We start from the raw sequence: 12,183 nt of genomic DNA, 5'->3' as shown, positions 1-12,183 counted from the left end.
ATAATTTCTGGGTAACAATTTAGTACTTTACCATTAAAATGGACAAAAATGAACCAAAATAGCCTTTTAGCAACAACAAAACAACTAATTCTAACGCTACAATGTTGCTAGGACTGTCCGTGAGTGGTCTGAGTGGGGAAGGGAAAGCCAGCTAAAAACAATATTTTTTTTGGGGGGGGGGGGGGGGGGGGCAGAGAGGTTTGGAACCTCTCTTCGTTATCTGATCTATTCATTTACTGCCTGGTGACGTCACCTGGCAACCCAAGCACTCCACTCATGCAAAAATCTGCGAATTAAAAAGTCCTGTGTAGATTGTATGTTTAACCAGCAACTAATCAAATAGTTGAAAAATCACAGATTTGTTTCTGCAAGTGGATCTTCCAGCAAGATAATAACCACAAGCACACGTCAAAATCCACAAAGAAATAGTTAATTGACCACAAAATCAGTCTCTGGGTCTTGAAACCCGTTGAAAACCGGTGGTTTGAATTGAAGTGGGGAAGTCCATAAGAACAGACAAAAGATATCAAGGTCCTGGAAATATGGAGGAATGAACTGAGATCTTTCCCAATGTGTTCTCCAATCTCATGAAACATTTTAGAAAATGAGAGGTATCCCCCCTTTTTGAGAGGGAACAACATATTACTTCTTCAACTAAAGGGGCGGCAGGGTAGCCTAGTGGTTAGAGCGTTGGACTAGTAACCGGAAGGTTGCGAGTTCAAACCCCCGAGCTGACAAGGTACAAATCTGTCGTTCTGCCCCTGAACAGGCAGTTAACCCACTGTTCCCAGGCCGTCATTGAAAATAAGAATTTGTTCTTAACTGACTTGCCTGGTTAAATAAAGGTAAAATAAAAAAAAATAAAAAAAAATCTCCTTCTCTGAGCAATTGTATTAGTATGATATAATATAATTTCCTTTTTAATTGTTTTAATTTATTTTATACATCTTTATCAATAAATTTGGACACTGCATGTGGTTTGGAAATGACATGCGAAAGCAAGAGCCAAAACCCAGTGGATCTGTGTGAAAACCCAGTGGATCTGTGTGAAAACACAGTGGAATCTGTGTGAAAACCCAGTGAATCTGTGTGAAAACCCAGTGAATCTGTGTGAAAACCCAGTGAATCTGTGTGAAAACCCAGTGAATCTGTGTGAAAACGTGTGAAAACCCAGTGAATCTGTGTGAAAACGTGTGAAAACCCAGTGAATCTGTATGAAAACCCAGTGAATCTGTGTGAAAACCCAGTGAATCTGTGTGAAAACCCAGTGAATCTGTGTGAAAACCCAGTGAATCTGTGTGAAAACGTGTGAAAACCCAGTGAATCTGTGCCGGTCACTCGTTCTCCTTTGGATTTAGCCTGCCTGTGTCCTGGATTACACAAAATGGTTCCCCCCGACTTTACTGCAGTCCACTAACGGCAGAAAATGGTACTCAACTTGTTGTACTCGCTCGTAACATATTATTTTTTTAAAGTGACGTTTATTTATTTTTTTAAAATCTGAATTAAATGAAATAATGAAAAGATAATTAACAATATCTCAGGGGAAAAAACATGAGAAAATGTTGAATGAAAAAAAAATACTATCTTTCAAAATGACCCCAGTGATATGGGAAATAGTTGAGGTATGGGACTGGAGAAATGTAACCACTCTTCATTGACAGAGCTATGGATGCAGAGACTGATCATCAATGATGTTAAATGTATAGTTCTAACCATGTTATGAGGCTATACAATGTTTATTTACAAACATTGGAGTAAAACAAGTTTATTTGTTGAGTTCTGATGGGACACGACAGTTGAACTAAGCTCTTGAAGCATTTACAAGCTCTATTCTTCAAGAATAAATTGGTATATATCCTTAATTTATAAATCCACAAATGAATGTAGCAACATGCGGATTGTCCCTTTAAAGACTTAATTTAGCTCTGTCATGTACTCCATCCAGCAGCACATCAAGCTGAAGCTCTGTCATGTACTCCATCCAGCAGCACATCAAGCTGAAGCTCTATCATGTACTCCATCCAGCAGCACATCAAGCTGAAGCTCTATCATGTACTCCATCCAGCAGCACATCAAGCTGAAGCTCTATCATGTACTCCATCCAGCAGCACATCAAGCTGAAGCTCTATCATGTACTCCATCCAGCAGCACATCAAGCTGAAGCTCTATCATGTACTCCATCCAGCAGCACATCAAGCTGAAGCTCTATCATGTACTCCATCCAGCAGCACATCAAGCTGAAGCTCTGTCATGTACTCCATCCAGCAGCACATCAAGCTGAAGCTCTGTCATGTACTCCATCCAGCAGCACATCAAGCTGAAGCTCTGTCAGGTACTCCATCCAGCAGCACATCAAGCTGAAGCTCTATCATGTACTCTATCCAGCAGCACATCAAGCTGAAGCTCTATCATGTACTCCACCCAGCAGCACATCAAGCTGAAGCTCTATCATGTACTCCATCCAGCAGCACATCAAGCTGAAGCTCTATCATGTACTCCATCCAGCAGCACATCAAGCTGAAGCTCTATCATGTACTCTATCCAGCAGCACATCAAGCTGAAGCTCTATCATGTACTCCATCCAGCAGCACATCAAGCTGAAGCTCTATCATGTACTCCATCCAGCAGCACATCAAGCTGAAGCTCTATCATGTACTCCATCCAGCAGCACATCAAGCTGAAGCTCTATCATGTACTCCATCCAGCAGCACATCAAGCTGAAGCTCTATCATGTACTCCATCCAGCAGCACATCAAGCTGAAGCTCTATCATGTACTCCATCCAGCAGCACATCAAGCTGAAGCTCTATCATGTACTCCATCCAGCAGCACATCAAGCTGAAGCTCTGTCATGTACTCCATCCAGCAGCACATCAAGCTGAAGCTCTGTCAGGTACTCCATCCAGCAGCACATCAAGCTGAAGCTATGCTAAATGAACATGGATGAATGAATGAGAGAAATGCTGCTAGCCGTCTGGCCGGCTGGCCGAGCAACAACCACTGGTTGTCTGGAGTTCTGAGAAAAAAGGTTTTGATCTCTTCTCATTAAATGATAGTTTCCAGGACACAGATGGATAACAAAGCAACATCTGGGTGGCTCAACCAGTACTGCATTGCTGCGGCGCCAAGTGACAGCAGTTGTGTACAAACAGAGCCCGTTACTTGGATTAAATGTTTTGTCGTTTTTTACATAAACAGTTCCAATTCTGTGCCCTTGCATTAGGAAGGCTTTTTGTTTCATACTACAAAACTAAACTGTCAATACTTGCCGAGTCCGGATATAATACAGTACTGTAGCCAGCTACCACGCCGTGCTGTAACGTTCCAACGCCACCTCATCTGATCAACACATGTTCAACCCATTAAAAGACCTAATTTATTACCTCTGGATAAAACATTTAAGCCTTAAGTGGACGTTCTGCCGTTATAAATTCTACAAACGCCACTCCAGCGTGGATATACTTGTTGGCACTGGACACGCGGGTTGGATAATGTCATATATGTTGTATGTACTTTGTAGAGGATAACAGATGGTTAAATATGTTGTCCAGACTGAATCTGTTTTGAAGTTCGCTTATAGTAATCTGCATGTCAAGACGGTTACTATGACAACGTAGCCGCCATTTTCGGAGATATGATTGGGTTTTGGGATGGCCCACAGGGACACTGTACATGGAATCATTGTCGTAACATGGTGACCATAACAGACAATGCAAACCATTTTTAGTTATTTCCTAGATCAATCCTCTCACACGGTCTGAAAGCACAGCTTTCTCAGAGTACGTCTATACTGTAGACTGTGATTCACTTTCTCAGAGTATGTCTATACTATTGACTCCTAAATAATCCCTTGTGGAAACCCTCTCTCCCTCCTTCTCTCTCCTACCCAATAGAAACCCTTACAGAAACCCTCTGTCCCTCCTACCCAATAGAAACCCTTACAGAAACCCTCTGTCCCTCCTACCCAATAGAAACCCTTACAGAAACCCTCTGTCCCTCCTACCCAATAGAAACCCTTACAGAAACCCATGTCCCTCCTACCCAATAGAAACCCTTACAGAAACCCCCTGTCCCTCCTACCCAATAGAAACCCTTACAGAAACCCTCTGTCCCTCCTCCCCAATAGAAACCCTTACAGAAACCCTCTGTCCCTCCTTCTCTCTCCTACCCAATAGAAACCCTTACAGAAACCCTCTGTCCCTCCTACCCAATAGAAACCCTTACAGAAACCCTCTGTCCCTCCTTCTCTCTCCTCCCCAATAGAAATCCACATCGATCTCATCATTTGGACCAAACGACAAATCAGACCAGATCTTGCTATTGGTTGTTTCCATAAAACTCTGTAGCTCTCGTCTCTCTAGTGCATTGTAATACTCCTGTTCTATCAATGCCCTTTTCAGATCCCATTTCTCAATCAGAAGGTTGTGCAACAGCACAACTAATTGTATCCATAATACAACATCCATCACATCATTTATGCCAAACAACCATCTTGCTGATATTTCTGTTTAAAAAAAACAAAACTCTAAACTCATTCCAGTGCATAACGATCCTGTTCTATTAGCTTGTGTGTGTCTTTTGTCCGACCTTCTCTCTTTGTGTTAGAACTGATCTCTACATTTCAGGTTTCTCAATGGATCTACTCACCACCAGGTTTCCTATGACCATGACCAGCATGAAGACTAGGATGCAGAGAGGCTGCCCTGCCACCTCCATGCAATCCCACATGGTCTCGATCCACTCGCCGCACAGCACCCGGAACACGATGAGGAACGAGTGGAAGAAGTCCTTCATGTGCCAGCGGGGTAACATACAATCCTTAGAGATCTTACAAACGCAGTCCTGGTAGTTCTTGCCGAACAGTTGCATGCCCACCACCGCGAAGATGAAGACGATAATGGCCAGCACCAGGGTCAGGTTTCCCAGAGCGCCCACGGAGTTACCGATGATCTTGATCAGTGTGTTCAGGGTGGGCCATGACTTCGCTAGCTTGAACACTCGCAACTGACCGACACACAAAAAAGAGACAAATCAATTAGCAAAATTAAATGATCAAATTATGTTATGTTAATTATGTTACATTACATAATGCTTAAAAATTACAAAATTATACATTATGTGAATAAAGGACTACAATGTAGTAAATGATACTAAAGGACTACAATGTAGTAGTGCAGTAAAGGAATGGCACATGCCGTTATCATTGGATTGCTGTGTGAGTATGGCTTGTACCCAAGTAAACAGTGTCTCAGCATCTAGATCAGAGTCCTTGTGTTTGACACGTCTCAGCATCTAGATCAGAGTCCTGTGTTTGACACGTCTCAGCATCTAGATCAGAGTCCTGTGTTTGACACGTCTCAGCATCTAGATCAGAGTCCTGTGTTTGACACGTCTCAGCATCTAGATCAGAGTCCTGTGTTTGACACGTCTCAACATCTAGATCAGAGTCCTGTGTTTGACACGTCTCAGCATCTAGATCAGAGTCCTGTGTTTGACACGTCTCAGCATCTAGATCAGAGTCCTGTGTTTGACACGTCTCAACATCTAGATCAGAGTCCTTGTGTTTGACACATCTCAGCATCTAGATCAGAGTCCTTTGTGTTTGACACGTCTCAGCATCTAGATCAGAGTCCTGTGTTTGACACGTCTCAGCATCTAGATCAGAGTCCTGTGTTTGACACGTCTCAGCATCTAGATCAGAGTCCTGTGTTTGACACGTCTCAGCATCTAGATCAGAGTCCTGTGTTTGACACGTCTCAACATCTAGATCAGAGTCCTTGTGTTTGACACGTCTCAACATCTAGATCAGAGTCCTGTGTTAGACACGTCTCAACATCTAGATCAGAGTCCTTGTGTTTGACACGTCTCAACATCTAGATCAGAGTCCTGTGTTAGACACGTCTCAACATCTAGATCAGAGTCCTTTGTGTTTGACATGTCTCAGCATCTAGATCAGAGTCCTTTGTGTTTGACACGTCTCAGCATCTAGATCAGAGTCCTGTGTTAGACACGTCTCAACATCTAGATCAGAGTCCTGTGTTTGACACGTCTCAACATCTAGATCAGAGTCCTTGTGTTTGACAAGTCTCAACATCTAGATCAGAGTCCTGTGTTTGACACGTCTCAGCATCTAGATCAGAGTCCTGTGTTTGACAAGTCTCAACATCTAGATCAGAGTCCTGTGTTAGACACGTCTCAACATCTAGATCAGAGTCCTGTGTTAGACACGTCTCAGCATCTAGATCAGAGTCCTTTGTGTTTGACAAGTCTCAACATCTAGATCAGAGTCCTGTGTTTGACAAGTCTCAACATCTAGATCAGAGTCCTGTGTTTGACACGTCTCAACATCTAGATCAGAGTCCTGTGTTTGACACATCTCAGCATCTAGATCAGAGTCCTTTGTGTTTGACAAGTCTCAACATCTAGATCAGAGTCCTGTGTTTGACAAGTCTCAACATCTAGATCAGAGTCCTGTGTTTGACAAGTCTCAACATCTAGATCAGAGTCCTGTGTTTGACACGTCTCAACATCTAGATCAGAGTCCTGTGTTTGACACATCTCAGCATCTAGATCAGAGTCCTTTGTGTTTGACAAGTCTCAACATCTAGATCAGAGTCCTGTGTTTGACACATCTCAGCATCTAGATCAGAGTCCTGTGTTTGACAAGTCTCTGATCCATTTTCATATTGCCTGTAATTGAAGTGATTCCACTAAAATGTGTCCCCCCACTCTCTAAATCTCATTGATACTGTGACTCAATCATTGTAATGCTCAACAGATTACGCCACTGTGTGTGTGTGTGTGTGTGTGTGTGTGTGTGTGGGGGGGGGGGGGGGGGTGCAGGCACATGGGGCATACTAAGCTCGAAGTTTCTCACCCTCAAACATATCATCAAAAGGGAATAATTATTTCGATGTAGCATTTTTTTTGTTGATTGGGTTAAATAATTTATACAGTTATTTAAACCAATCATAACCAATCAAACAAATCAAATATGTAATAAAATAAATACATAAATAAAATGTTATCAAATGAAGTGAAATGTCTTTGTGACAGTGACATTACCAGTCTGAAGGAGCGCAGGACAGACAGTCCCTCTACGTTGGACAGGCCCAGCTCCATGAGGCTGAGACAGACGATGATGCCGTCAAACATGTTCCAGCCCTGCTGGAAGTAAAAGTATGGATCCATGGCTATCAGCTTGAACACCATCTCTGCTGTGAAGATCACCGTGAACACCTGGGAGAGCACACAGATAATACACAACCAATGGAGTTGATCTTGATTGAATAGACTAGTGTCGATCTGGATTCAATAGACTAGTGTTGATCTGGATTCAATAGACTAGTGTTGATCTGGATTCAATAGACTAGTGTCGATCTGGATTCAATAGACTAGTGTTGATCTGGATTCAATAGACTAGTGTTGATCTGGATTCAATAGACTAGTGTTGATCTGGATTCAATAGACTAGTGTCGATCTGGATTCAATAGACTAGTGTTGATCTGGATTCAATAGACTAGTGTTGATTTGGATTGAATAGACTAGTGTTGATCTGGATTGAATAGACTAGTGTTGATATGGATTCAATAGACTAGTGCTGATCTGGATTCAATAGACTAGTGTTGATCTGGATTAAATAGGCTAGTGTTGATCTGGATTCAATAGACTAGTGGATTGAATAGACTGGTGATGATCTGGATTGAATAGACTAGTGTTGATATGGATTCAATAGACTAGTGCTGATCTGGATTCAATAGACTAGTGTTGATCTGGATTCAATAGACTAGTGCTGATCTGGATTCAATAGACTAGTGTTGATATGGATTCAATAGACTAGTGCTGATCTGGATTCAATAGACTAGTGTTGGATTGAATAGACTAGTGTTGATATGGATTCAATAGACTAGTGTTGATATGGATTCAATAGACTAGTGTTGATATGGATTCAATAGACTAGTGCTGATCTGGATTCAATAGACTAGTGTTGATCTGGATTAAATAGGCTAGTGTTGATCTGGATTCAATAGACTAGTGTTGGATTGAATAGACTGGTGATGATCTGGATTGAATAGACTAGTGTTGATATGGATTCAATAGACTAGTGCTGATCTGGATTCAATAGACTAGTGTTGATATGGATTCAATAGACTAGTGTTGATCTGGATTCAATAGACTAGTGTTGATCTGGATTCAATAGACTAGTGTTGATCTGGATTCAATAGACTAGTGTTGGATTGAATAGACCGGTGATGATCTGGATTGAATAGACTAGTGTTGATATGGATTCAATAGACTAGTGCTGATCTGGATTCAATAGACTAGTGTTGATCTGGATTCAATAGGCTAGTGTTGATCTGGATTCAATAGGCTAGTGTTGATCTGGATTCAATAGGCTAGTGTTGATCTGGATTGAATAGACTAGTGTTGATCTGGATTCAATAGGCTAGTGTTGATCTGGATTCAATAGGCTAGTGTTGATCTGGATTCAATAGACTAGTGTTGGTTTGAATAGACTGGTGTTGATCTGGATTGACTAGTGTTGATATGGATTGAATAGAATGGTGTTGATCTGGATGTAATAGACTGGTGTTGACCTGGATTGAACATACTGGTGATCTGGTTGAATAGACTTGTGTTTATCTGGATTCAACATACCGAGGTTAATCTGGATTGAATAGACTGGTGTTGCCAATTTGAGGGAAATATATGTCCTAAAGTTTTTAAAAAATGCAGAAATCCCGGTTGAAAGATGTATTCCTTGTTTATTCCCTTTTGATTCTGGGATTTTACAACCCTTGTTTCCATTGTCTGATTGTACAACCCTAGTTTCCATTGTGTCTGATTTTACAAACCCTAGTTTCCATTGTGTCTGATTGTACAACCCTAGTTTCCATTGTGTCTGATTTTACAAACCCTAGTTTCCATTGTGTCTGATTTTACAAACCCTAGTTTCCATTGTGTCTGATTTTACAAACCCTAGTTTCCATTGTGTCTTGTAGGTTATGTGATTACTATTTCCGTAACTGTTATGTGATTGTGGATAGATGGTAAGTAGTTTATTCATTGTAAAAATACATTATTTATTTAAACGTCTTATCAGATGTAATGTGATACCTATACTTATTTACTGTTTATATGAATCTTTCATAAAAATAAAAATAAATCACAAAAATAGCCTTACCACGTTGAGTGAATATTGTGATCGTTGTGTGATAGATTGTAAGTGTTGTTAATAATTGTAATAGTCATATAATATTTGGAAATCCTTACCAGATTGCCAACAGAGAGCACATTGTTGAACTCGTCGGTCATGGGGTAGTGTTCCAGGGCCATGAAGAGGGTGTTGAGGACGATACAGATGGTTATTGCCAGGTCTAGGAAGGGATCCATCACAATCATCTTCACATACTCCTTTACCTTCAGCCACCACGGGCACCTGTCCCAGATCAGGTACGCCTTGGCAAAAGTGTACCAGCACGGGGGGCACTTCTGACGAGACTCCTCCAGCTCTGGGTGGCAGAGATCAGACACAGGGGTTAGGTTGGAATGGTTTTAGGGCTGTGTAAAATTCCACAAACTTCCCCACGGTTCCTTGGGTTTTTCAAGAAACTTGGTTGAAGGATTATCTCCTTGCTCATGCCCTCCTAATTCTGGGAAATTAAGATTTCGGAAAAAACGGAGAACTTTTAGGAACGATTGTGGAAGCCCAAGCAGTTTTAAAGGGAACACTTTTATATTTATAAAGGATTTATAAAGGGTTTATAAAGGGTTTATAAAGGGTTTGTAAAGGGTTTATAAAGGGTTTGTAAAGGGTTTATAAAGGGTTTATAAAGGGTTTGTAAAGGGTTTATAAAGGGTTTGTAAAGGGTTTATAAAGGGTTTATAAAGGATTTATAAAGGGTTTATAAAGGGTTTATACATGGTTTATAAAGGGTTTGTAAAGGGTTTATAAAGGGTTTATAAAGGGTTTGTAAAGGGTTTGTAAAGGGTTTATAAAGGGTTTATAAAGGATTTGTAAAGGGTTTATAAAGGGTTTGTAAAGGGTTTATAAAGGGTTTATAAAGGGTTTATAAAGGGTTTATAAATGGTTTATAAAGGGTTTATAAAGGGTTTATAAATGGTTTATAAAGGGTTTATAAAGGGTTTATAAAGGGTTTGTAAAGGGTTTATAAAGGGTTTATAAAGGGTTTGTAAAGGGTTTATAAAGGGTTTATAAACTTTTAATAAGTAGTTTATAGATATTTTATAAATCTGTCATAATTTATTAACTGCAAAGATACTACAAAGCACATTGTGTGCTTTTTCTTTTAGCTCCATGCCAAAGACTATACTGGTAATAATAACACCTCTGGTTTTAAAATGCTTGATGGGATTACCTTTTACATCATGATTGGCTTGTTGAGAGCTTTAACAGTCCAGTCAGCTAGCCATCAGTTAGTTATGACTTAGTTATACGTTAGTTTTGAGCTAGTTGTAGATTAAACTTGTAAATGATAAATGAGATATAAGTTAGTTATACATTTATAATGATGTCATAATGAGTTAGTTGGACATTTATAATGAAGTCATAATGAGTTAGTTAGACATTTATAATGATGTCATAATGAGTTAGTTGGACATTTATAATGAAGTCATAATGAGTTAGTTAGACATTTATAATGAAGTCATAATGAGTTAGTTAGACATTTATAATGAAGTCATAATGAGTTAGTTAGACATTTATAATGAAGTCATAATGAGTTAGTTATACATTTATAATGAAGTCATAATGAGTTACTTAGACATTTATAATGAAGTCATAATGAATTAGTTAGACATTTATAATGATGTCATAATGAGTTAGTTAGACATTTATAATGAAGTTATAATGAGTTAGTTGGGCGTTAAAAGAGCCTCTGTAAATTGACCTCTGACCTCTGAAGGTACCCTCACCATCCATGGCATCGCTGAGGAAGCTAATGGAGCTCAGACCGCGTTTCCGACGGAGGGGAGGCTCTGCAGTCTCGGGGGAGAGCTGGGCTGGCTTGGCACTGGACTCTTCTAAACAGGTGGGCTCCTGGAAGAACGGGAAAAAGCAAACACTTTGACAAACACTGGCCAATCAAACAATCAATCAATTCAATCAATCACATTATATTTACATTAAAAAAAGTTCACAAACTTTATCTTCTTTGACCTTCTCCATGCTGCAGGCGGGGAGGGAGGTGGGGGTGTGCAGGCCGACAGTGGTGACGCCGTTCTGGTCCAGGGAGATGTTGAGACGTCCGTTGATGTTGAGACTGGGGGTGAAGACCTGGGAGCAATGGCTCCTCACGCTGCCTGTCCTTTTGTGCTTGTGTTGCCAGTTGGGGCCGATGGTGGAGCCTGCCCTGCTCCTCCCCATGATGTCCCCGTGAACACTGTACTCGTCATCCCCGAAGTCGGCATCAGAGGTGGTACAGGGTCTGAAGGAGAAGATACTGGCCTGGCTGCCACGGCGAGTGCTGAGAGGGTGGGACGACATGGCAGCCAGGAGAGGGTGGACGGGCATGGGAGACGTGGGAGGCAGGGGGGACTGGAGGGAGGATAAGGAGAGAGAGAGAGAGAGAGAGAGAGAGAGAGAGAGAGAGAGAGAGAGAGAGAGAGTTGTAGAAGACAAAAAATAGTGAGACATTCATTATTTTTTTTAATGTTAACCTTTGTTCAATAAGGCAAATCAGTTAAGAACAAATTCTTATTTACAATGACGGCACTACCCCGGCCAAACCCGGGCGACAATTGTGCGCTGCCCTATGGGTCTCCCAGTCACGGCCAGATGTGATGCAGTCTGGAATCGAACCAGGGCACTGCAGTGACACCTCTTGCACTGAGATGCAGTGTCTTAGACCGCTGCGCCACTCAGGACCCCAAGTGGTGCAGCAGGCCTTGACAGGCTAGTGTTGCTCCACATTGGTAGTGAATAAGGTGAGTTTGCCTTATACACATTGGTAGTGAATAAGGTGAGTTTGCCTTATACACATTGGTAGTGAATAAGGTGAGTTTGCCTTATACACATTGGTAGTGAATAAGGTGAGTTTGCCATATTGTGATTGTTAAAAGGCTAATCGGGAACATGATGATGCTAAACAAGGTTCTAATCAACATTCAAACTTTCCAAGACCGACACGTTGTCAACTACAAATCCCTCTGACAGTTCGGT

General features: G+C 41.1%; 1 protein-coding gene across 1 annotated transcript in view; it reads right to left on the bottom strand.

The window, feature by feature from the left end:
- LOC110531035 (sodium channel protein type 3 subunit alpha) overlaps positions 1-12,183 on the bottom strand; it is a 133,209-nt gene that overhangs the window by 34,006 nt on the left and 87,020 nt on the right. Inside the window, exons 12-16 of the mRNA XM_036986589.2 lie at positions 11,167-11,559; positions 10,920-11,061; positions 9,276-9,514; positions 7,068-7,241; positions 4,650-5,006 (exon numbers count right to left, since the gene is read on the bottom strand). Coding sequence (XP_036842484.1) covers positions 4,650-5,006; positions 7,068-7,241; positions 9,276-9,514; positions 10,920-11,061; positions 11,167-11,559 — 1,305 coding nt within the window. The remainder of the gene's footprint in view (positions 1-4,649; positions 5,007-7,067; positions 7,242-9,275; positions 9,515-10,919; positions 11,062-11,166; positions 11,560-12,183) is intronic.

Source organism: Oncorhynchus mykiss, chromosome 8 (assembly GCF_057628025.1).
Source record: "Oncorhynchus mykiss isolate SJ-2025 chromosome 8, ASM5762802v1, whole genome shotgun sequence".
Lineage (NCBI taxonomy): Eukaryota > Metazoa > Chordata > Actinopteri > Salmoniformes > Salmonidae > Oncorhynchus > Oncorhynchus mykiss.
Note: the sequence above shows the minus strand (reverse complement) of the source record. Positions and strands in the feature narration are given on the sequence as shown.